Here is a 27,886-nt window from a genome sequence, read left to right on the forward strand (position 1 = left end):
AGCGATATAACGTTGTGCAATCGCTTTTCCGACCTTGAACGTACCGTAGTAGAAACGTGAAAGAGTAAAGATAACTTTTTCGTCGAGTTGTGAAACGACTAACAGGCAGGATAAAAAGAAGTCAGTTGTTGGTATTCGCCGGCATTGTAGCTACCAAGCCGCTGAGCGTTGAACTGACTCGCGAAATGGAAGTACTAAAAGAATTAATTTTCACCCCTATAGGGATTGCCACCTGCGTTATAGTGGCTTTGTATCTTTTCGTTCGGTAAGTGATTTATTTATTGAATCTGTTTTCGGTTTACTAATTAATACTATTACAAGAGAAATGGAGATTTGTCTTTTTTTTTTTTTGTATCGTTCGATATTCCCAGTTCGCCGTAAAACGAACCAACAAATGGAAATAAATTAATAAAAAGGGAAAATAAAGTTAAAAAGATTGATCCTTAATATTTCTTTGCAATCCAAAATTTAATTAGATGCTTATAATACTTTCTAAACGGATTCGGCTATTAAATTCCCTAAACTATGACATAATTACTTTAATTTACTACTAAAATTAGTAGTTGCGATCTCAATAAAGTTCAGTCTATTCTGTTTAAATAAAACAAAAAAAGTGTTTTAAGCTAAAGAATGCAAGCAACTTAAGTGGAACCAGTGGAGTACTAAGAGTTAATATATAATTTTTACATATTTCTTACTGATATTTTATTTCTTTTATATGAGCTACCCGCCTTTGGCGACCAACTGGTCAGCCGTTATTTTTAAGTGCGTAAAATTTCAGTAAAATCTTTCCTGCGTATTTTAGCCTTAATGGTTCCAAAAAAAAGCCACTTCATGACTATGTTATTAATAATAGAGGATAAATACCGACTAAAATATTGCTGTAACACTAAAAATCATTTGAACGTCATTACAATAGTAAAAAGTAATGTAAAATATATCTTAAAATTATTATTTTTAAATTTATTGAAATTAAAGAAAAATTGTTTGGCATCTAAATTGAAATGATAGAAAAGTCATTAGTTTTGAATTTTCAGAAGTTTAAAAATACTTTTACGCAAAATATTTTAGGAAATATACGAATAGGAAATATATGAAAGTAGGATATTATCTGAAAGAAAAGTGCCGAAATATTGCTTTATATATAAAAAATTAAAACTATGAATGAACAATTTTCAGATACCCATTCCCAATCTCTAAAGTTTGGTTGGGTCAAATTTCTTATTACTAGATTTCAGCGGTTTGTTTTTTTAAATAACTGCTAGCACATGCACACATCCTCCTTTATTATTAGTAAAGATAATGTGCTGACTTAATTAATTTTCCGTTTTTGAACTTGCATCCAATTTGATTCGCTTACTAAATGAAATTAAAAGATTCGCACCAAATAGCACCGTAATAAATGTTTTTTTTTTTTTTTTTTTTTTTTTTTTTAATTAAGGGAAGATTCTTAACACAAATTATAAAAATCGGTAATTGAGAAAGATAATTTAGGGAGCAACGATGGTTGTTTCTGTTATTTAATGAAAAACTTAACCTTATATCGGCTGTTATAAAACTACCTGAAAAGCATTCTTTATACTGTTTTTATTTGTTTGAACTCACTCAACTTACATGCATATTGTCAAAACATTTATGCTGTATAAAAATGATAGCATCTAATATCACTCTTGATACAGATTTGACCTCTGTTGGTATGGTATGGAAATTCGGCGATAGGGTGCACAAGTGGCAGCGGAGATCCGACCCGAAATAATTTGAAACTATTTCACACATAAGAAATGAAAACAAAAATTACTGATACAGATTTAGCTAATACTCTTGTAACACAGCGTATCTGTATAATTTCTCATATGAAAGATTTTGACTACAGAGAATAACGATTAAATTTTTATAATAATAAAATACTTGCTAAAACATAAAAGTACATTATATGAAAATTTTTATAAATTATCGAGAGAGAAATGTAAGTAATGATGCGTCTTATTACATTGTTATAAAATACAAAAAAGCAGTTTTTTAGATCACTTTATTAGTGTACTAAAAAAAAGTATATTTATTTAAATTTTAACTATTTTATACTTATTAATTTTCAATTTATAATTTATCACACATATTAGGGAAGTTTAAGTTAGATTTTACTAAAATTTAATCACAGATGAAGCAATTAATATAAATTCAAAGCTTAATTTATTTAATCGATTAATTGGTAATAAGTGTTTAAGGTAGTGCAGTACTTTTATAGTAATATATAGCTATTGAGAACGTAGAAGTTTAGAGAACTTCAGTTCTCTAGAACATGAAGAAGCGACTGAAAAATCGAATACCAAAATCCACTTTTACAAATATGAAGCAGGTCAAGTTGAATAGAAGTATTTGATTATCAGAATATTAATTATTGATTAGGCAGTTAAATAAGCTCGTCGATGGCTTAATTGACGTCAGCTCATTATAGTTTTTTTTTTTTTTGGTTTCAATTGATTTTAAAGGAAAATACAACTGATATAACGAATTAGCATCAAATACGGGAAACAAGGAAAAGAATTAAAATTCAGAAATGAACATGATGACCTGATGCATCAAAACAGAAAATATGGGCATTTATTATTTTTTGTGAAACTCGTGAATTATATATATATATATATATATATATATATATATATATATATATATATATATATATATATATATATATATTCGGTAAAATAAGGAAATTATGATGTCGATATTAAAACATTCCCCTATTTTCATTTCGCATCGGGTTATCTTTTGAGCCTATTTAGTTGCGCATTGCAGATGAATAACATCTGTTCGCACACGGCCATGGAAAATTCGAAGTGCTGTGTTGCCATGGTTACCTTCCGTTCCCACTCGGAGCAAGATGCGTTAGGAATTGTACTGGGAGCAGATAAGACCTTACGTCATTATTATTTTTTGTTCTAAAAATAAATGTAAGATGTATTTCGGAAGAATTTTTTTGAAAAATGTTACAAAATACTTTAAAAATTTTTTGTTTCATAAAAAATAGATTGAAACAAAAATTTTGGAACAAAAATATCAATTTTTTTTTTTTATATATAATTTGGAAGAAATATGTTTTTTTTTTTCTCGATGAAAATAGAATAAAGATAAGCTATTCTAATTCAGAAGTTTCTGTCTTCCTACAAGTTTTAAATTAGAAAATGACGAATTATTTCAATTTTGTTGATAACTTAAAAATATATTATTAGTTCCTGAATCAAGAAATAAATTATATTTCTTATCAGAAATTTTTATTTTATTTTTTCCAAGCATTAGGACGTTTTTAAATGAACAGATTGCTTATTCTGTAATTCAAGAATTGCTAAGCATATTGAGAAGTGATAATGCCAAATTTGAGCAAAAAATTTTGTATTAGGTATTAATTTAGGAAGTATTTTATATGATTTTACTAAAATTTAGAATTTGAGGAAATAGCGTTAACATGTAAATGACAATTATAAACATGAATGTATTTTCCCAACGAATGAACGTAGAAAAAAAATTCAAACAGTTATATAAAGAAAATTGTTCAGAAATAATGAATATTTAATGAAAAAGATATTCGATATTTTCGCCAGAACTGTACTTTTCAAAGTAGCCGATTAAACGAGTCGCCTTTGGTGAACAGCTGTCTATGATTCAGTATTTATTTATTCTTGTCGATCAATTTTTCATGAACTGGATCTTATCACAACAAAAGAAAGAACTTTTCCCCCCTTTTTTTATTAATTAATTCTATTTCTATTTCTGTAATTATATTGATTCTGTTTCTGTTAAATATTAATTCTATTTAAAATATATGTGCGTTATAAAAGTGATTTTTAGCTTGGTACTTAAAAAAATTATTTAACTGTCGCAGTGTAAGAAAACTCAAAACATGCGGCTAGGATTCCAAATAAAATTAAAAAAAAAAAAAAAACAATTTGGATTTTTGTCCTTTTTTTTGCTTTTAACCCCTTTAAAAAAAATCATTATTTGGATTAAAATTTGTAGGTTCCAATCTCAAATCACCTGCCACAGTAAATTTGTTACTGCATTTGTGTTTTAAGATAACTACATTTAGAAAGCACTTTCATCCATGTAAATAAACGTTCGGGAACTCAATGAAATGCCTCAGTGAAAGTTTGACAACTGCTGGATATTGTTGCCGAACATTTGTCTAGAAGGGTAATAATGTTGCTCTTAAAAATTATTTTAGGGTCTGGTCACATGGTAGTTTTGTTAATAAGTCTTTTTCATTTGATTTGACTAAAGGACTTCTTACTCCATTGGTTTTCGTCTTGTTTTCGGAGAGTAGCGTTTAGTATCCTAAAACGGATATGAAAAGACCATTTCTTGGTTCACATGTAGGCCACGACCCTGAGGTAACTGCTAGACGAATGAAATTTAGCATGTGTCTTTGAAAACAAAATCTGTCAAATTTTAGTGAAATCCTTTAACTCTGTCGTTCTTAAAATCATTCGTGTTTAGAGTACTGGAAGGGTTGAGTTTTCTATCAAATATAAGACAAATTAACATAAAATAATAATAATAATAATAATGACAGCCCTGCTTTTAAGGGGGTGATTTACAAAAGAGGGGCCGGCGTACTGGCATAGGGGTAGCGCGTCTTCCCCGTGATCTGGGCTTCTCGGGTTCGAGTTCCGGTTTGGGCATGGTTGTTCTTCCGTTGTTCTATTTGTGAGATGTGTGAATGTGCCCTCCTGTAAAAAGGGGGTTTGCAAGCGAATGAGTGATGCGTGAGTAGCTAATTCGTACTCTTGGCCCTTGTTGGCGCTACTATAAAAAAAAAGAAACGCTCCCCCTCAGGCTTAAATCGGCTGTCTTCGTAACAGCGGGCTTGTCCGTGGCAAGTGCCATAAGAAACAACAACAACAACAAAAGAGGATCTCATTTTGCTGATGACTAGTAAACAAAAGTGTGTTTGAACATCTTTTGGGAATTCTCAGAAAAACCTCTAAACGTATTTGGGCGAGTGTATCTAAAGAACAAAAATTCACCTCGGGTTTTCAATCAATCACACTTAACGAAAGGGGGAGCAATTTCACTGTGACAGTGTCTTGAGGACCCTCCGTAGTTCGTAGAATGAGTTTGAGTCTTTCAATATTGATAATTAAGTGGTTGACTGTCTGAACGTCTGTCACTTCATGTGTATGAGAATGAATGTTTAAAATACAAATATCTGGAACATCAATGAGCTTTAATGAATAAGTCGTGACACGAAAATTGCAGCTCTGAAATGAATTTTCGAAGGAAGTGGTCCGAATTGCGCACAGTATTTTTTTTTTTTTTTTTCATTATACTTCGATAGTTAACTTTGCAGAATATCTTTGAAATATGCGAGAAAGTAGAAGACAGAACACTTTCTTTCTTCTTTTTTTAAGTTTCATTTTTAACTGTTGTTTTATTTGTTTTCAGGTTTCCTGCAGAAATCATCTCATACTTAGACAGAAATGAATTGTGTATAATTATGTGCCGCAGCCAAAAACTACTATTTTTAAATAACCAACTGCTAACTGTTCACTCATCACCTATATATTTAAAATAATTAACTAAAACAAAGAGCCATTCCCCTAATCTCAAACACAGTACTGGTTTCGCCAATTTTGATTCCATATGAAATGAATGCCATTTGTAGTCTTATGATTTTCATAGCAAATCATTGTTCCCTTTCTCTCATCCACTGTCCATTTTTGAGAGATATTTCAAAATAAAACAGAGAAAGAGGTCCTAATTTCAATCACTGAATTGATTTCACCTATTTTCTCAGTTGTTTTCTCACTTTGGAAATTTCTCACTTTTTGTTCTCTCACTTTTTGAAAATAGAAGGTGGTAGAAGACATTCGACTTTTAATGACATATATAGAGATCATGAGCATTCATATGAATTTAAATTTAACGATATCGGATCAGTAATTGAAATCGAATGAATAGGTTTTCCTTATTGCTTTAAATATATAGTTTATTTCTTGAAGTGCATTGTTCATGAAATGTTAAATTCTCAAGGCTAAAACATTATCTCTTCCTTTTATTTAAATTTCTTCATTGACAGAGGATTCTTTTAGATATTAATTGTATTCTTTTTATTTTTACTGAAGCATAATAAGCATTTTTTATTTAATTATAATTTGCGATCTTTTATGACTAATATCAATTGTTACATAATTTCAATAATGACAATAATTTTGAAAGAAGAAAGCGAAATTTCTGCAGTGTGGTATTGTTGTATCTTAGTACATGAAGTCATATTAAAATGAAAGACATGTTTTTCTTTATCTTTAAGTTGATGAAGATAAAGGCAGTGAGGTTGAAGTTCAGTATCGTTTTAATCTTTATAGTTTCTTTCTTATATAAAATTGGGATTGTTCTCTCGTAATTTCTCTCGTTTCCTCGTAAATTTCTATGTAAACGAACAGTTCAGAAAAATAAAGGAAGAAGAGTACGGTGGTGAAGAGCTTATAAGCCAGATAACAGCTACTCAAATGGGTACAGGCACATTAGACTCAACAGCTAAATACGTCACCACTCAACAGTCATATCGTTCGTCTTTCCTCCGACTCACTGGAGGGAGAGTACTGTGGTGAAAAGCTTATGAGCCAGATAACAACTACGAAATACTGGCAGTTGCTTTTGTATTGTGGTCATGTTACTGGGCTGTGAACCATAAGGTCCCAGGTAAACCGCCATAAACCTCTAGCATAGAAATGTATCTCTTAGGAATGATGGGATTTATTCATGATTTGGGTCAGATTTACAATGCAGAACGCTAAATTTCATTCTTTTAGCGTGTCTCAATTGTGAAATAACGCGTTCATAATTGAGAGCAAGCATAGAAGGCTAACAGTTTATATATTGACGGATTTATTATAAAATTTGATGCGTTGTTACAATGTTTGTGTACAATACATTTAATTCTATTCATTTAATTTTTTTAATATCTTAGTTATTGTCTCCAAATACTCGTTTATAAATATACTGCTAGTTCTCGGATGTGATCCAAAATTTGAAAGACATTTACAATTCTGAATAATGTACAAATCGGATTATATCATAATTTTCAAATATCTTTACAATGTTAACTAGTATACAGACCACTGTCTTACTTTCATTCATTTTATGTGTTACGTTTCTGATTTATTGTGCTCACATTTATTTGGTTTTCTCGTTGGCTGATTTTATTCACAATTTAATAAAAATCTACGATTTTTATGTAAAGATCACATGCCAAATTTCATTCAATTTTTAAATCGTCGTATTCACTAACAGATACGCCTAATTAAAAAAAAAAAAACAAGTTTTTTGAACTGGAGGAAATTTCAAATGCGAAGATTTATCTAAAGAAGTAGGATCTAGTACCTTTTGGGAATGATGACAATATTCTAAGTCTCCGTTACGTGCGTCCAGGATTGAATAAGAGATTTTTAATTTAAGATCACAGTGGAAACTATTAGAGCTAAAGTTTTAAAAATTGACTTAACAATAATATGTTTAAATTCGTTAGAAGCGAGGTTCTCAAATTACCTCACTACATTATAAAACTGTATGGAACATCCTTTTTAAGTTAAATTTGCTTCGCTTTTAACGTGTTTTGGTGACCATTTCTTAATACAAATGCCGAACAATATTGCATTGAGATTTAAATGCTTAATGAAATTTGTCATTTTTGATTTTGTTCATTATATAAAATCTTGCGTTTGATAATCTTTAATTTTTTGGTCATTTAAGCCTCATAAAGATGAATATGATTCGTATTTTTTTCTTCTAAATTTTCACACATACTCCCTAATAGAGATGTTATTCTCCAGCATAAAGTTTAGGAACTTATGGCAAATCCATTCACTTCCATGGTTCATGAAAATGCTAACATTTTTACATTCATAGTCCCGCAAATAACTTTTTCTGCTTCGTAGTGCAGGAAATCTAGCATGCAATAACAATTTCGATTTTTTGTCGGCCAATTGAAACCAAAATTCGAATGAGAATGCCACAATTTTAGTAATAAGATATCATCTCAAATTTTATTTATTGTATTTTTGAATTATTGTGTTTGCATGCATATAAATGTTCAGGCCGACAGACGATTAATTTGTTGACGGTTTTTTAATTAGTTTTTTAAAAATAAATATTTTTATTTTTATGTTGGTGGCAATGGTGAGCATTTTTTTATCTATTCTAAATAATTTTGCTAAGTGTGATATGTACTATAAAGTATCTATGCAAAGTTTTGCAACTTTTTTTTCCCTATGAAACATAATTTTACTATTTTTTTATACATATTGTCACTTAAAACTGGTTTGATAAAGTTGTTTTTTATAACAGGAGTTCTAGCAAGAGCTATGACTTATGGGAGAAGAAAGGTGTGCCTTATATAAAGCCGAAACCTTTCTTCGGATCTGTACTGGACAAATTCGGAAAGGTAAGTAAATGAATTTTTTTGGTTTATATGACTTTCGAATAATGATTTCGCTCCATGATTTCGCTCCATAATTTGTTTTCTTTCAAATTTTCAAGGTAAATTCTTGTTTTTATGGAAAATGACCACAAAACAAATTAATCATAAAAGGTCGAATGGTAGTCTAGACTGAACCTCCTGAATTAGCCCTTAAACCATGTGGTGTATATCACAACTGCTTTTCTACAAAATTCAATACACATGGTTCAAATATTCATAATTTAATGATGTCTTCAGATTTAGAATTATAGTTATAATTCTAAATCTGAATTATAGTTCAGCATTTAATTATAGTTATTCATCTACGCATTAATTTCTATGAAAGAATCTTACTCATACCAAACAATATTCAACATTTAAAAATTTAGTGAGTGTTAAGAATTTAGTTTTTATTAATATCCAAAACGCATCAATTTTGACAAAAGCTGTTAAATTGTAAGAATTTTAAATTTTGAATACTATTTTTTGTTTTTAAAAATTCCCTATAGCCGAAAATCATAAGTTTGTAATGCTAGAATAGGGAAAGTTTTTGTTTCTATGAAAGAATCTTGCATACACCAAAGAATATTCAAGATTTAAAAATAAAAATTTAATGAGGATATTATAGATTTTATTGTCATAATATCCAAAACACATAAACTTTGGCAAGAGCTGTTAAATTGTAAGAATTTTATATTCTGAGTATTATTTTTTGGCTAAAATATGTAGATTGTAATTCTAGAAATCAGAAGACTATTTCTATGAAAGAAATTTACACAAATCTAATATTCAAGATTTAAAAATCTGGTGAGGATATAATGGTTTTTATTGTTATAATATCCAAAATCTGTCATATTTGGGAAGGCTCTTAAATGTGGGAATTTTACTTTTATTACTTTATTACTTTTTGGCTAAAGAAATTTAACTATAACAGAAAATCATAAGTTTGTAAAGCTAGAAATGGGAAGGCCATTGTTAACATTACATAACAATTTTATTTAATTATGAATTTATATTGGTTCTTCAAGAAAGTACCTTAGTCGGTTCACACTTAATCAGTTTGTTCTTCTGTCTTACCTAGTCACGAGCTATTTAGAAATCAAAACATAGTTTATGACACTAACGGATAATTTAATTCTTTTCTGTTCTTTCCTGCTTCAAAAAAGGAAGGGATACTGACAGTGCGTTAAGGATATATTCAACGTGCAATTTTGAAGCATCACGTGCAAGCGTTTAAAAAAATAATTCCAAAATATAAAAAAAAAATTATTAGAAGTTGAAGGAAGTATCTGTAAAAGATATATGTAATTATCGAAAATGTTTCCTACTATTCTTTTAAATATATTAAGTAAAGCTGGAAAATGTTTGAGATGGTTATCAAAAACAGTTTATACTATTTGTTTTCATTTCAGAAATTCTGGAAATGCAATTAATCATTCTATGATAAGGAATATTTTAAATTCTTTAAAACGATAGGAATTTATAACTCTTATTTCATTTTCATTTTATGACATCATGAATTATTTTTTTAAAGTTTATTTTCGGAGTTTATCTAAATGTTAAATATTCGATTTGAATAAACAATTTTCTTTATATTTTTTTTTCTCTTTCGTAGCCTTTTCATGAAAATGAAGTCGAAAGGTACAAGAAATATGGTCGTCTATATGGGTAAGGCCGATATAAATTAATTTGTAATGTAAATAAAGTTATCAGTGTTGTAATTTTTTTATAAAAAGATTAGTGCTAATCTTTAAATATTCACTACACAACTGAAGTCGATTTTTTTAATGCCCGTGTGAAAATTCTATATTTGTATTCAATGTTTTGAAATAAAAAGAAATATTTCTGCAATGAAATGGATTGCTATTATATTTGCATTTATAATAGCAAAATCCACTTAAATGCGAGGAATAATTAAAAAGTGATTTCTACATTCAAACATTATTTTTTTAAAATGTAAAACCGTTTTTCTATGTAAGTTTATGGCAATCGTAAAATAATTTAATTTCATAGTAATGTAATAAAAGACGTTTTAATACCGTTACAAAACTATAGTTAACCATTTTTGGCATTTCAATTTAAAATTTAAAAAAGTTACTTTTAAGCTAAAAAAATAAGTACAATAATTAAAATAATGTAAAAATGACTAGATAAAAAGCATTTTCTATTGATGGTTTGGTAAAATCCTAGATGGGTCCACCTCTTGGCGACTTATTTGAGATCTCGCCAAGTTGACTACTAATTGAATATTTGTTATTATTATTATTTTTCAATTAAAAAACGATACTTGAAGGTCAGAAATAATAATAGATAAAATAAAATGAATATAATAAAAAATAAAATAAAAAATAAATATAATAAATAAATAATAATAAAATAAATAAATAAATAAATAAAATAAATATAATAAAAAAATTTAAAAAAATCCGTCTAGGTTGCTACATTGGCGACGTTATCGGCACTCGTTTGGCGAGAATTCAAAAAGACGCCAAGAGGTGGGCTATGCTAGGATCCACCCTTTATGAATGAACTACCTGGAATACCAGAATGGTACACACATTTCATGTAAATTTTACTATCAGAACAGAACGTCTAATAACATTGCTAAGGTATCATCACTATGTTATCCGGCTTTGAAAGTATCGACCATCATGATATACAACATATTTTGTTAATAGGGATTGCTGTACGTTATTCATTGTATAAGTAATTGGTTATTTGCAGTGGAACATTTCATATAATTTTCACCATGTTCCGATTTAAAAATGATTTGAAGTGTCTCGAACATTGCTATGTCACTTGTAAATTTCTTAAAAGATCGTCTTGTTATCATTTTCTCAGAGACTTCGAGGGCTCTTCAGCGCTCCTGTCAGTTGCTGATCCCGATCATCTTAGAAACATTTTGGTCAAAGATTTCCAATTCTTCACCAATCGCAGGGTAAGCATTCGATCCTTATAACAAATTCATTAATTTACATAACCTTTCCGGGCCGGAAGTATGAGCGCCTTATATTATTTATTATCAGAAATTTAAATTTCGGTTAAAGAGTGTTGTGGAACATATAGCATGATGCTTTCTATAAAATTTATTTTGAAGTGGAAAGCATTTATAATGATAAATCTATTTTTTGAGAATATTACGGCTTAATTTACTATGTATGAGAGTTCTAACATTTCTGAACTATTTACAAGGAATATAGGCAATTTTATTTACAGTTAAACTTATCTAATTTATGAAGCAAATATCTCCACAACAGCCGTGACATTCTTCAACCAGAATGGAATCCAAAAAGCGATAAATCATCAGATATTTATTTGATAGCGCCATTGATAGATTTATGGTGTTTCCAGTGGACTACTTATTGATTAATAGTTTTATTTCGGAGTATGAAATGAATTTATCTTTGACAGAGAGAATGATTGCAAGATATGAATGAATGCGAAATAAGGATGGAACAACTGTCGTTAGATTAAATGTAATTTATCACATAAAAGTATGCACTGGAAGGGGGAAAGAAATAAGGAGGAAAGAAAAAGGGCCCCATTCTTTGGTATGTGAAATTTTTGCGAAATGGGGAAAAGTTCAGAGTTTTGGGGGGACGATATAGAGGTAATACGCAGATTGAAGGTTTTTATTATTTTGTGTTAAGAATTAGCAAATTAAATAATCTGAAGGTTTTGTACAAGTCAGTTGAAAAACAGAAATGAACTAATATATTTTAAGTTAAATATTATGAGCAAAATAATTTTGATTTTTAAATTACTTTCTGGAAAGAATTCCAGTCTATAGGTTCTATATTGTAATTTCAACTGAAGGTATTGGAATGAGAACTTTTTGATGTGTTATAAGATTTTGTTCTTGAGTTTTGAAATGCAAAAAGTTCAATTTTCAAATATTTACTTCCCTTTTTTAAAAAGGCCGCGGTGGCCTGGTGGTAAGGTCTCGACTTCGGAACCGGCGGGTTTCAGGTTCGAGACCCGATTCCACCGAAGAACCGTCGTGTAAAGGGGTCTATTGCACGTTAAATCCGTCCTGACCAAACGTCCTCCCGCTGGTGTGGTGTGGTGTAGAGAAGGGGGTGCCAGCTCAGGTGTTGTCCTCGTCATCTGACCGCGGTTCAAAATGACGAGGTCCGTCCCAAAATAGCCCTAGTGTTGCTTCAAATGGGACGTTAATATAACTAAAACTAAACCCTTGAATTGCTGTTTGACTATCTGAATTTATGACTACTATATTATGAATATATTGTTTGCATTTCAGTTCAGTTAATATATTACAATCCAAATAATTAACTAATAACGTTAATATAACTAATCTAAACCAAACTAACCCTTTGTTAAAAAGAAGAAAAAAAAAGTTAACAGATTGTATGCGTAGGAATACAATTAAAGATATCCCAGAAGAAAATGGAACCCTAAACTTCTTTTTAATTAAAAAAAAATTCATGAAATGTCTAAGAAAATCGTAATGTTTTCAACATATTTGGAACTGCTCTTCAGATTAACTTTTGAGGAAACAGCAAATCAGATACCGATGATTATATTATAATTCACAACTAATAAATAAAAATTAATAAATTTGTATTAAAATAATATTAAATACTATGAGAATGTCACCTGTTGTGATATAATATTGTGATTTATCTTTTTTTTTTTTTTTCATCTTAAACATATTTATATGTACTTTTTAAGCAGTTTGTTTAGTTGGAAATCTACCATTGTATCGTTGTCGGGGAAAATCTTTTTATACAAATCATAAACATTTAATTTTCCCACAAGATAATTTTTTAAAATTTTATTGAAATATTTCGTATGGTTTTGCGTTAATTTATTAATTTAATTTCGATTCTAAAGTTATTTTGATGTATACCACGAAAACGATTTGTGAGCATCTCTATTCGACTAACTTTAAAACCCACCCATTTCTGATAAGAGTAGGTTTCAAGTTGATGTTTATTCTGAATTCTTACATTGGATTAAAACGATAAAGTGATCAATAATAATTTTATTATCAAATTATCAATTTAACTGAAAAAAAATTCACCACTCCGATTTAGAGCAATGTTATTAAAAGATGGCTCAAAATTTATCTAGCAATTTAACCTCTACAATTTCTTTTTATCCATTTCAAGTTCAGGTTCAGCCTAATCCGTTGTTATCACCGTATTAAAAAAACTTAACATTTCCCAGACCATTCTGTAAACATTTTTTGCACTATCATTCTTTTCAAACAGATGGTTCCTTTATCATATCTGGCGAAAAATCGTCTATAGCTCTAAATTAGATTTTTTTTTTCCGTCTTCTTTTCAGAACTAAACTCGGGAATCGAAGTTATGGAAAAAGGCAAAAGAAGTCATTGCACACGTATATTATCCAAGCCAATTCTTAACTTTAATAGACAGATCTTTTAATTTGTTCCGATTTTTTGTATTCTTTCTTATTCTTTGTTAAACCCTCTCCTCTTTGGAGGAAGTTATAAGTTCGTCTGTCCTGTATTTATTTAACACCTTCTTGCGGCCCTTGTCTTAAGTGGCGCGAAACCTCGGCATTTGTCCAGACGCATATCCATCATCGGATAGATAATATCTTCCATAATATTAAAAAATAATGTATAAAATATGAAGTTATACGAATAATAATACTCTTTATATTTAAATGAAAGATTTAACTACATAAGTCAAAATTCATTCAACTTCTGTTACGCTAACACAATCTCCAACTTCATTGTTTCTTATTAGAGCACAATTGACGTAAACAGCCAGAAGAAGAGCTTTATATATATTTTGATTAAACGTTCATTAAAATTTTTACCATTTGCGTTGGAAAGACGTGCCACGCACTTTTAAATGTTTTTGTCATAAAATGACGCGTTGTATACGTCGGCAGATAATTATCACAAAAGTAAAAAATGATGTTCGCGACCTGTCGACTGAGATAGTTTGCTGGAACATAGCTTATAGGAGGACAGGTTTAGATTTAAAATTTATTTATAATTGATTAAATCTCTTTTTTTAATCATTTAACTCTGAATAATTAAAATTATTCAAATTTAATAAATATCTTTTTTGATTTCTGTAAGATATCGGGTGCTTTGTGGGCCTCTGTGTGGTACTTGTGTAGTCTGTTTTGGCACACGCATTTGTGAATTTATTGTCAGCCCAAGTAATTAAACATTCTTGACAAAAATTTGTATTTTTGCGTCCCTTAAAGATTATGGAAAGGTTCTCCTATTTTCGAAATCCTTATTTTGTAACTTTACTTCTTGATTTACCGGTAGATTTGAGATGGCTTGTTTTTCCGATTGCCAAATGTTAAACTCCACTTTCAGAATTAAGATAGAGAACTATGTATGTAACTATGTATTCAGCTGTTTTGCTAGAAGCTATAAATACTAATGAAGAGGGCCATACAACCCTGCAAAGAAACAATTCAAAAATTATATGAAATCAAATATTTAATTCAAAATAGCATTTGAAACTAATAGAGCAGATATTTTTTCAACGATATTTTTGTTATAATATTCTTATCAATAAACTCAGAAACACGATTAATGTTTTTAGTGAATTTTTATGCACTGTTTTAGAGACTTTCATTCAGATTAATAGATTTTTTTTAAATAAAACTTTTTGTCAATGGATTTTTAAAATTAATTATCAATCTGCGAAGTTTTATTCTGAGGAAAGCAAAAACACTAATATTAAACAAACTCTAGTGTTCAAACTCGCAAATGTTTTAATGAAAAAAAATTTAACCTGGAATATAATTAATAATAAAAGCAACATGTCTCAATTACTTTGAAGATAATTTCTTTTAAAATTTTTTGTTCGTTTGTTTCAGGGGTTGAAAACAGGCGATACTATCACCGAAAGAATGCTTCAGCTGTTAGAAGGCGAAGACTGGAAGAGAGTTCGAACTATTATTACTCCCACTTTCACCACTGGCAAAATCAAGAGAGTGAGTTCAATTGTTCAGTGAAATTTGGTGTAACGATCACATACCAAATCGCATCCGTCTAGCTTAAATTAATTAATTTAATTCTGTTATCATGCTTAGGTAGGCAGACATAATTACAAAAATGTGTTTTTCGGACTTGGAAAGATCCCAAACGTGGAAATTCTTCAAAATATTGAATTCGATTTTTTTAGACAATACTTTCTCTTTATATACTTCGGATACGGAAAAGTTTACTTACTAAGTAATCTTATTGCCATGCCATTATTCTATTCACCTGTTATGTCCGGAGGTTAAGAACCTGGAGTTCAAGAATTCCGTGACATTGCTCACAAATCGGCTATACGCGAAAGTAAAAATTTGGCACAAAAGCACTTTGTGATTTTTTTTCTTTTCGTATTCGGTTTCAACGCAGATGTTTTGTTTAGTGGTGTTTCACGTACAAAAAATAAAAAAAAAAAATTGTATCGGGCAAATTGTTTGCTTTGCAAAAACAGTTTATCTACATAAATAAAAACAAATCTATTACTGAATTTTTAAAAATTATTTAATTAGAAATCACTTTCAGGAATAAATCAATTTAAAGAAATCTGTTGAACCTTTTAATTATTTATTTTATAATGACATAAAGAATATTTCTATAGATTTCTTTTGGAAATTTTGGAAAATTTTCGATAATTTTTAAAGCTTGAATTTATAAAGTTAACTTAAGAATTAAGACGACTAAAACTTAAGAAACTAAATTAAAATTTTTTTTATTAAAAGCATGGCTTAAAGTAAAGCCTACTCGGCATGAAAAAATAAGATGAATCTTCATCCCAGTCGTCAACAATGGAAAAAAGTCAGAATGAAATATTACTTGCTATACTGAAAATGTTTTCAATTCCACTTCATCAATAAAGCCTATTGTCGTAAAATACGCTTAAAATAATTTTTAATGATGTTATATATTTTGATGATATAAAAATCACTTTTGTGCATAATTTCTTTCTAAGGCCGTGGTAAATATACTTCCCACCAAATTTATCCATCTTTATATACAGATATGTATTGTAGGTTGGCATCATTTCTGACAAATTTTTTCATTAAGACATAAACTTAGATTTTCCAGTTCTTATCTCACACAAAATGATGTGTCTTGATTTAATTCTTAATAATTAATTAACCAAATTAATTGATTAATCAAATTAAATTATTTTTTTAAACTAAATGAATCACTTTTCTTAAACCAATGTCAATCCTAAAAATATTTAAATGCATCATTACTAGAAAAATATGGCCTCTTAAAGGGTTTGTGGTGGATTGGTATTAGCGAGGATAGAACCTGGGACTTTGTGGTTCGCAGTCCAGTAACATGACCACGATACAAAAGCAATTGCTCGGGTAGCGTTGTTGTTGACTGGCTTATAAGCTATTCACCACAGACTCTCCCTCCAGTGAGTCGGAGGTGAGACGAACGATATGGCTGTTGAGTGGAGTTGTATTAGCTGTTGATTCTAATGCACCTGTACACATTTGAGTAATGCCAAGCGTTATGGGGAGCGTGTATGGGTGAGTGGTTGCTGCGTCAAGTGAGTGTGACGACTTTGGTTTGCTGTGGGTAGATGGCGCCACAACAGCTTTACGAAGGTTGAAGATTCATCGCCCGATGTCACCAATTAGCGAGGATAGAACCTGGGACTTAATGGTTCGCAGTCCAGTAACATGACCACGATACAAAAGAAATTGCTCGGGTAGCGTTGCTGTTGACTGGCTTATAAGCTATTCACCACAGATTAATATCTTTGAATATTCTAGAAGAAAAATTCCCTTTACCTCAATCTTTTACTTTTACTAAAATTCTAATTAAAATTTTTAAAAAGATCACTCCAAAGTACACTTTTTTACCCATCAATGTATACGATGCGTGTTAAGTTTGGTAGCTCTAGGTCTTGCGTTTTCAATTAATTGCATTGCTTCCAAAATACGTCAGAAATCATCTATAGAGCGCACGCACGCACACGCATATTTATTATTCACCAGAATTCTTATCAAATGCATTGGTGCCAATATTCCCCATTGATTACTAAAGATGAACTCAAATGAATTGATGGCAAATCTTTTAATTCACTCCTAGTATTTACTCGTAATAATATCCGTGTTCTTTTAATTGAATAAATGTATATTTTTTAGATGATGAGCATTTTCACAAGTTGTTCCAAAGTTGTGGTGGAGAATTATAGGAAATATACAGAGAAAGGCGAACCGGTTGATACAAAGAAGTAAGAAAATATTCCATCATTGCAATAATCCAGTTTCAGAAATTGAAATTGTTTTTAATCAGTTTAATCATAATTTTTTTAAATTTTGTTTTGAATCCTAAATTGCGACTCTATTTTCAGGGTATTCGGGGCATTCACTATGGATATCATTGCCAGTGCTGCTTTTTCTACCAAGCTCGATTCGCATAATGACCCAAACAACGAATTCGTTAAAGTTGCCCGTGGAGTGTTTCACACGAACGTTAATATGAGATTCGTATTTTATCGTAAGTAATTTATTGAATAATTTGATAAATATCAAAATTTAGATTACTTTGAATAGTGTAACAAAGGCAAAAGCTCTCACTATTGCACTAGATAATAGTAGATAATCGATGTAATTCATTCAAAATGAGACATAGGTCTACAGTTTTCAGGAAATCAAATGATATATTAAAATTAACGTATATGCCATGAGTTATCATGTTTAAATATGCTGAAATAGAAATAATCATTGCTAGTCATCCCTTTCGGACTTGTAAAAAAATTGATTCAGACAAAACCATACATCTACAATCTCGTGGTTTTGAATTATTGTATGCACATGCTTGCGGATAGACGTATGGGCAGGTTCTTAGACAGACTTTTTGTAATTCTTTCTCGATTCATACAAAATTCGTCAGAAATCTCCAGTTTCTTGTAATCATCGCATCCCATAATTCATCTATTAGCTTTTTCCGTATTCGAATTATGACTACCATGTCCGCAGACAGCACATAGTTCTCAAAATGACTTTTCGTGTTCGGAAAAGTTTAAAACTTCTTCAGAATCTGAAAGGCGATTTTTGCGACTATTATAATGTTTCTTTAATGAGTGTGATTTATATACTAGAAAATAGAAATCTATTTCTTGTACACAGCTTTCTTTTTTTTTAACGTTAATTTCATTCACAATATTTTCATAATGTTATTATTCATTTTCAAAGATGCTGCAAAGAGAAATTAGAAAATAATTACGTGCTTGTTCAATAATGGAGATGAGCGTTGAACTTCCAGATTTGAGCCAGAATGCAGTATTGTGCATTTATTGAAGGAGAAGATATTATTTTAATTTTCTTTCTTTTTTATCTTTTCAGTTTTGCTTCCTCGTCTTATGAAGTTTTTCAAAGTGCCCATCTTCCCACCAAAGGGTGTCAAGTTCTTCAGTGACGTCACAATGCGAATAATAAAAGAGCGCAGAAGGACAGGACAGGTACTTTCAATTTATTTAGTTTCCAGTAAAAACGTACATAATCAATGGCTGCTGGCTTAAAGCAGTCTTTCACGAGAAATATTTGTATTTTTGTATTTAAAGCATTTACGCAGCTATTTAACAATAAGAAAAACCAACATGTAAAGTAACGAATTAATTTGAAAAATTAATTATTTAAAAAAAATTCAATAAAAATATTACTAGGATAATTATGTCAATCTCAAAGCTAATATTGACTAAATTTAGAGATATTTTGAAACCATTCTTTGTAATGCTCATTTTTCCAAGCAACATTTTATAATGAGTGATCACTTTATGTTCATTTGACATGAAAGCGAAATCCTAACGTCTTAATTGTACAGTACTATTACCAACCTAAACCAGGGGGGAAAATGCTTCTATCAAAGCGTCTGGCCCTTCCATAAAGAAATGGAAGGGCCATATGAAAAAAAAGTGAAACACACACACACAGTTAATTTGATTGGTAAATTTTGAATTCTAATGAAAAAAAAAAAAAAAAAACTAATCGTGTAGTGGTTTTGATTGAATGGTAATTTTTCGTTTGTTGTACAAATGTCCATCAAAAATACATAGTTTTTGAAGATCAGTTTTGAGGTTTTTTTTCAGTCTAGTGCTTTAATTCATTTTGATAAAACAGAATTTATTTGAAATGAGTGCTTATGTTTATCTCGACTAATAATTACGTGATTGCATTTATTTTCTTAAATAAGCATGCATTTGGAATGTAAATTTTTTTCTTTGAAAATTTTCTTTTTGTTTTCGTAGCATGTAAGCGTGCATTCTAATTATTTCAGACCAGAAATGACTTCTTGCAACTTCTAATGGATGCAGCTGATGAAACAAAAACAGAGGATAAAACCGTAGAGATAGCTGATGAAACATTGCAGAATTACGAGACGGATACGAACGATCAAATATTCAAGAACTATAAGCCGAAGAAAGGTGCGTTTTTATAACAACGATCATATATTTTGTTGTATCATTCCTCTCCCCCCCCCCAAAGAAAAATATAGCTGAAGTTTAGTTTAGTTATTTAAATTAACATCCCACTTTAAAGCAATACTAGGACTATTTTGGGACAGACCTTATAATGTTGAACCTCGGTCAGATGACGAGGAGGACACTTGATTCTGCACATCCATCTCCAAACTTTCATACCACTTCAACAATAGTTGAACCAAAGGGAAGGAAAAATTTATCCTTCTATACGCATTTACTGTAAAATTTTCGGAAAGGAAAAAATATTAGCAGAATTAAACTTCAGTATGAAACAATCTACTGTCTAGTAAACGACTGATTGTAAAGCCTTAATTTGTTGTTTCCAGTCCAAAGTAGTTTTTGCCTCGCTTTTAAAATTTCACCGTTGAAATGAAACTTCTTTAATAGATGATGTTATAAATGTGAAATGTTTCTTCTCATTTAATTGATGATGTCGATGTCGTGTCCGCGTTTCTACGGAAAAGGGGTGCAGTATCTTCTGAAGGTAAAGACCCCTGAGCACCCGAGGGCAGAAGTTTGACTTCTAGCTCATATAAAGATGACACTCACACACTCACTTGCTATGTCCGAACCAGGACTCGAACCCGAGAGGCCGCGATCATGGGGAAGACGCGCTACCCCTAGACTAGGACGCTGGCTTTTCATTTAATTCTTACCAAGTTATTCATTTATATTATATATTTGTTATTCACAACAAAGTAGACAAATGTAGGTTATTTTAATTAAAAAATATTTAATACTAACGAATGAAAGCATTCTTTGAGATAAATTTATTAATATTTGTCAATGATGATCAATTCTTTTGCATTTTTTTCTTGTTTCAATAATTCGCGGTTTTGTCTGTACAATATTTTTACCGTACGGTTAAGAACTTAAACAGTATCTTTTGTTTCGATTGCAAGTAATACGGAATGTCGCCACCTCCAAATGGCAGAATGAATTCCAAATGCAACCTGTTTTCATTGCAGTAAAGCCAGTCATTCACAAACCCTCCACGCCAAATAAACGTAAGAGTCGATAAGTTTTGGCGTGGCGTGGCGCAGGTCTGGATATCCAAAACTCCATTCCCATGGCCCTTGCGCGCTTGGCGTCCGGCGAATTTTTCCCTCTTTCCCTTCATTTGTGATTATCGAGGGCTCTTTGATGTATGTTCATGTTGCCAACAGTTTGCGGGAAGTTCCCGCACGACATCCACTGGTGAAAGTGGTCCTACAACGGGTGAGATGACAAATTTGCGACCATATCCGTAAAGGCAACGGGCCATGGGAACGGGGCCTGACCCTTACCGATTTCTATCACTTAACGCCATAAGAAATAGGTACTGACGTGTCTGAATGCAGGTGGGAGCAGGAAAGCTCTGGGTGTATTAAGAGTGGATTGTGCTATAGATTAGATAGGTGTTCATGGATATAGCGTGAAGCAGGCTTAACTTGGTTGTCAGTGTCTCTACGAAATAAACAGGATAAAAATTGAAATTATTGGATTGCCACTAGCCATTTTATATAACAGTGTTATCGACCTTAATCATTTTGGAAATGCTGACCATAGCGGAAATTTTGGTGTTTGGGTTTTATGTAAATATTTCTTGTTTTGATAATTCCTGCATATATTCTTTTTAAATACATTATAGTGGGATGATTTGAGTTGCATACCAACACATGAATTTGAATGTCCTTGGCTTTTGGTAGCTTGGTTATTAACTATATTAATAGCAGGAAAATATTCTTTCTTAATTATGGATAGTAATAATTATATTAATTCTATTTATGTATTCTATTTTTATAACGATTTTGCAGCTTTGACAAACGACGAATTGGTGGCCCAGTGTGTGATTTTCTTTTTGGCCGGTTTCGAGACAACAGCCTCGACTCTAGCTTTTGCGTCCTACCACCTGGCTTTGAATCCGGATGTGCAGGACAAACTGATAGAAGAATTAGACGAAACTGTTCGACAAGGAAATGTAAGTTTCTGATATCGATTTTTCTATGAGCTAATTGTTGGAATGACTTGCGATAATTTTTATTCAAAATCAAAACTTAACCTCTTTAGCTGCCGCGATGTTGTACATTTCTTAGTTATTAGTTTTTATTGATTTGTTTTTTGATAATTATATTAAGGCTTATTTAGGAGACTGATAATTGCATTTTATATCGCGGTTAAATATTGTAGCCGTATGACAGCCGGCGTCCTGGCCTAGGGTTAACGCGTCTTCTGGTCTTCCCGGGTTCGAGTCCCGGTTCGGGCGTGGTTGTTCTTCTTCTGTGTTCTATCTGCGAAATGTGTGAATGTGCCCCCCCCCCCTGTAAAAAGTGGTTGCGCAAGCGAATGTGACGCATGAAGTAGCTAAGTCGTACTCTTGGCCTTAGATGGCGCTACTGAAAAAAACAAGATACGCTCATTCGGCTTGAATCGTTGACAGATAATTGTCAGCGGGCTTGTAAAATGCCACAAGTCACAGCATACAACAACACAGCTGTATTACAAGGCTTGCTTTTGAAAAGCATAATGTTTATCAAAATCAAATGTATAAAGTGGAATCGAAATATCGCTGACTTAATTAAGTGCAGACTATGAATATCAAGGGATTCTGAAGAGTCGGAAGAAATAAGCAAATATTTACGCCATAGTGATAATGAAACTCATGATAGTGAAATATTACCAAAAAGGCGAAAACATACTAGATGACTAATAAGTGATTCTGGTGAATATTCTGGAATCGTAGACACATCATCAGAAGAATGGAAGGAAATAGGTAATGTGCCTGAAATAAAGAAATTAACTGGAGTGCCTGGTGTAAATGCTCTGATATTGGGAAAACTATGTGTTTATCCGATGTCATTAGAGATTTTTATAGAAGTATTGAACTTTCGAATTGCAATTATATACATATCAATAATGTACTTTTAATTAACACTATGTAAGAACTATAAAATGAATCGTTTTTTTAAATAAAAATTAAATGGTTATTTTGTGCACAATTTTTCATTATTAATTCTGACTGGAAGGGGTTAAAGAGATATTTTTAGATTAATCATGAATTGGATAACATATGCAATAGGAAATAAATTAGAGATTATATTAATACAGTGAAAAGAGTTGAAGTGTGACAATTATTTAATGCATACTCATGAGTTACTCCTACTTATTAATATAAACATATTAATATGTTTATCATATAATTACATATAGAGAGAATTCGCTCTTCAATCTCACATTTTCTTGATCATGATAAATACAAGATTTCAAAAATGACAATTACAATTCTAAAATAAAAATAATTGCAATAATGCGTTTTAATTTCTATTCTATTTAATTTCTATCATTTTATTACGAAAGGCCGCGGTGGTCTGGTGGTAAGGTCTCGGCTTGTGAGCCGTAGGGTTTCAGGTTCGAGCCCCGATTCCACCAAAGAACCGTCGTGTAAGGGGGTCTGTTCCACGTTAAATCCGTCATGCCAAACGTCCTCCCGCTGGTGTTGTGTGGCGTGGCGTGGAGAGGGGGGTGCCAGCTTAGGTGTCGTCCACGTCATCTGACCGTGGTTCAAAATTACGAGGTCCGTTGTAAAATAGCCCTAGTATTGCTTTACAACGGGGCGTTAATATATCTAAACTAAACTATCATTTTATTAACTAGGGTGAACTTACCTACGAATCCATCCAGAGTATGAAGTATTTGGATAATGTCATATCAGAAACATTGAGAATGAATTCACCAGCTGTTAGGTAAGAACGTGTTAAACTTATTTTAAGGATATTTTTTCTCTTTCTGTCTTTTAATTCTGTTGAAAATAATATAACTGACTTCAGCTGTATGTATGATTTAGGACATAAGTCGTATTATTATGTAAGCACTAAATTTCAATTTTTACTTTTTACTAGGACATTTAATCCTCCTGCATTATAAGAAATTTATTTTCTTTTGAATCAGTGTCTATTAACTGTCAGTATAATTGATAATCGCATAAATGTATTAAATTTACAAACCTATTTTAAAATATAGTTGTTGAATATTTTATATAGTATTTTTTTATTTTATATCATAATTTTTAAATTTATTTATTAATTTAATATTATAACTAAACACATTCAAGTACTTCCAACCTAGTTGTTATATATTTGTGAAATTCGCACATAAGTTTCATTGAATTCATCTATCAAATCAGGTCGTATGCGGTATCCTCCCCCCAATACATGATCAAATACCAATATATTACACACATATATATATACACATAATAGTTATTAGGTAAATGCTACTATTTTAATATAATCAAACTATTAATGTTAAAATCATAAGTTTGAAGTAAATGCAATTATTTAAAATTCAAGTTATTTCACATTGCTTTAATTATAAAAACTACGAAATTCGCATTTTAAATCACTTGTGCTAAAGTGATTTCAGTGCTATGAAATAATATCAAAAGCCAAATTCTTTCAGAAATATTTGAATACCATAAATAGGACTTTGTGGCTATTCGTATATCAGATAATGCGGTTGCATCTAAAAATAAGCCAAAATCGTTAATTTGTATTTCGGAAGCGTTTTCTTTATTTCATGTTAAATAATTTGATATTATTCTAATTAATTCACTTTTAAACATGCTCTTATTTGCTTTACATGAAAAAAAATCTCGCAATTTTCCGATTCTGTAACCGCACCAATCGTACTGTCCTTTCATAATTTACCGAATAAGTATCCGCTATCTTTTTCTCGGCACCACAATTACGTCACACAAATACTACCGATTTTTTCACCGAAAAAATGGATTCTTAAATAATATTTTAAATCGAATTAGCCAGTATGCTTGCTATCTATGGCTTGAAATTCTCTCTCATTCTTCTTTCTGAGATGAGTATTTCAAGGTTAACTGGAAATAATAATAAGATTGTAAAAACTACTCTTCATAACGAAACCGCCATGAATCGGCATAAACTTAATTAAAAAGGATTTTCTACTAATTGTCAAAATAATATTATCCATATCTAACTTTTTGCTGAACTTATCATTCAAACTGATAGATTTCTTAAACCCAAGTTTAGTACTGCAGTGTCCTTTTAGAAGCTTACTAATTATGGGTATAAAAACGCATGTCTCACTATATAATAAAATCTTGACTGGATTTTTATACTTATAATAATTATATTTGCAGGTTGGAGAGAATAGCAGGCGAAGACTACAAGCTCGGTGATACCGGTATTGTGATACCAAAGAATACCGTCATTACAGTTCCAATTTACGCCATGCACAGAGATCCCGAATTTTTTCCCGAGCCCGAAAAGTTTGACCCCGACAGGTAAAGTGAAGTCCGTGATCTTCAAATATTGCCTTTAAACCATCAGATTCTGATTTACAAAACATAAATTTACAAAATTCCATACATCTAGACATTATTTCGGATTTAATTTCGTTTGTTGAAATGTCTGCCGATGGACAATTCTGTAATTCTGGGTTTGTTATTGCTGACTGATTAAAAAAAAAAAAAAAAAAAAAAATCAGGGTTCGGGCATTTACATAGCTTTGTTTTGCTTCTATGGAACTGAAAGAAATGAAATATTAATATCATTTAGTGTTATTTAATTTTTCTCTGTATTCGTTTTTGTGTCTCTCTAAATAATTGGTAATATAAGTTTGGCAGTCAAGTTTGTAAATGCGGGTGATATAAACATAATCTTAATTCTTATTTGTTTTAATACCTAAAGTTATAAATTGAAGATTTTTTTTTCGGAAATCGATATATGGTATATCAATGGCAGATTTTCTGTTTGACATAATAGTCTAAGGCTACTAAGAGAAGAGCGCTTGCAGGTACATTTAAAATATATTATTTGTCTGGTTTACAGATAAATAAATTTATAACATTTACAAATTCTATTTATTATAAAATATTAAAATATTGTCAACAATTTGTAAGGCATAAATGGCCAGCTCCTTAACTTTTTATTTTGTTCATTTGGTTATGACAGTGTTTGTAAGTGGGAAGCGTTTGCTTAAATAATATTGTGCAGAAATGTGAATGCCAAGTAGACATACGTCATAATGTATAAATAATAAAATATAAATTTTGACAAGGTTAATAAAATAAAAAAACAATTTTAAATAAACCATTAACATGTTTTTTAAGTAAAAACTATAGCAGTTTGTCACTGAATTTACTAGTTTATTTAAAGAGGACCACAAATGTATGAATCCGCCATTGGTGAAGATCGTTCTTAAAATGTTTCAAGAGAATTATCACCATCTTGACTTTTTATCATTGTTTGCTTTTGTTACAAATGTCATTAGTAAAGTTGCTATCTTACTTTATAAATTTACAGATTTTCTTCGGAAGAACGTGCCAAACGCAATCCATACACATTCATGCCTTTTGGTGCTGGTCCAAGGAACTGCGTTGGCATGAGATTTGCCTTGGTGGAAGCGAAGGTGTGCCTGGCTTACGTCCTCAGCCATTTCAAAATTAAGAGATGTGCACAGACGAAGGTTAGTATTTATCTGTCCTCAGCAGTAATTTTCATTTGGACAATTTTGTTTAAGTAGTTTTCAGCGTGTTGAACTATTAGTATTCAATAATTCAAAGATAAACAATGGGCGTAGATTAAATATTGTTACGAATTTGTAATGTTGATGCCCAGTGTAGTTATTTCCATCGTAAGGAAGACAATTTTACAAATAGGTCTGATGGATACTGAACGGATGCGGGATCAATGATCCCCGTCCATGGTAATCATTTAGCGACTTGGCGACGAATTTCGCAACAAAATGAAAGATTCCTGAAATCAACCGGAATTTGGCGGTAGCACCATTAGAACTCGAATGATAACGATCCTTCTAGAAGTTTCTGTGCCGTACTTCGAAAACTATAAAAAATAGGGCGATCGAGCTGAAGTAAGTCAGTTGAGTTGAGCTCAAGCAATTAGTGAATTGAATATTAAGTCATGTACTAAATCTTTTAGACAAATGTTGAAAGCAACATCGAGGCATCGGGTCGTGTGTTGAATAGCCAATCATCGAGTCAGTAGTGAGTCGGCAATCAAGTTCAACTTAAAGCGAATAAACTGTGGAGGAAAGAAGACGATTGAGGGGTGCGAATAATTGTGTGAAGTCTCTCTTCCTGCTGAGTTCTCTCTGGCAACATTGCCGTGTTACAGTTGCATATTATCGAATCATTGTTTGTGTACTATTATTGTGTATTTTCGGTTGTGTTTTGCTTTCTGTGGGTTCGTATCTTCGTGTTGAATAAACGTCTTTATTTGTATTAAACCTATTGAACTATTCTATCGTACACGCACTACAACGAATCTGTTATCGGATTTTGGGCACGGATTTTTCGTAACAATATCTTCATAGAATCTACAGAAGATATATTTTTAATTTAAATCATTTACTTTTTTATTCAAGAACCACACAAAAACCTTTTCTTTGCAAGTTCTACAATCAATCTGACTAAAAATTGACAATTTTTGGCGCTTAGCGATTTCGCCAAGATGTCAAACGCAGTTATCGTACCAACAAACATTTCTATTTACAAATATATTTCTCTTTTTTTTAAAGGTTCCTTTGGAATTCCTCATGGGCAATGGCCTACTTCAAGCGAAAGAAGTCACACTTCAAATGGTACCGAGAGAAAATGTTTTGTTGAAGGATTAAGAGGGAAAAACTATTCCGTATGAAGTTGTGACTAAAGAATGACCAGCTTCATAAACAGCTTCAGTTGTGAACATTTTACAAATTTTCTGTAATTTTGTATATAGTGTCAAATTGTTTAATTATACTGATAATATTCCATATTTACATGTTAATAATATGAAATATTTGTTCGTTATAAAAGATTTAATTGTTATTATTTTTTGTAAATAAGTTTTGTACTTTTATCTTTTGAAATAAAATTTTTTCTTTTGTTCTTAATTTATTTATTTTCAAATTTAATGTCCTTCATTAATATGGAATATTTTATGTTTTCGATATTCTTCTTTTC

The 27,886-nt window shown here is 30.9% G+C and overlaps 1 protein-coding gene across 1 annotated transcript; it reads left to right on the top strand.

Moving 5' to 3' along the window:
* The first annotated feature begins 86 nt into the window (after window positions 1-86).
* Window positions 87-27,816, top strand: LOC129981719 (cytochrome P450 3A29-like). The gene is made up of 14 exons (XM_056092673.1): window positions 87-265; window positions 8,341-8,437; window positions 10,068-10,120; window positions 11,294-11,390; window positions 15,290-15,406; window positions 17,576-17,664; window positions 17,785-17,930; window positions 18,779-18,894; window positions 19,710-19,857; window positions 21,711-21,874; window positions 23,548-23,636; window positions 25,064-25,207; window positions 26,229-26,391; window positions 27,463-27,816. Exons 1-14 carry the CDS (start codon window positions 186-188, stop codon window positions 27,556-27,558), a joined length of 1,599 nt encoding a protein of 532 aa, XP_055948648.1. The 5' UTR covers window positions 87-185; the 3' UTR covers window positions 27,559-27,816.
* Window positions 27,817-27,886: the final 70 nt, after the last annotated feature.

The sequence above is a fragment of the Argiope bruennichi genome, chromosome 8 (genome assembly GCF_947563725.1).
Source record: "Argiope bruennichi chromosome 8, qqArgBrue1.1, whole genome shotgun sequence".
NCBI classification, from domain to species: domain Eukaryota; kingdom Metazoa; phylum Arthropoda; class Arachnida; order Araneae; family Araneidae; genus Argiope; species Argiope bruennichi.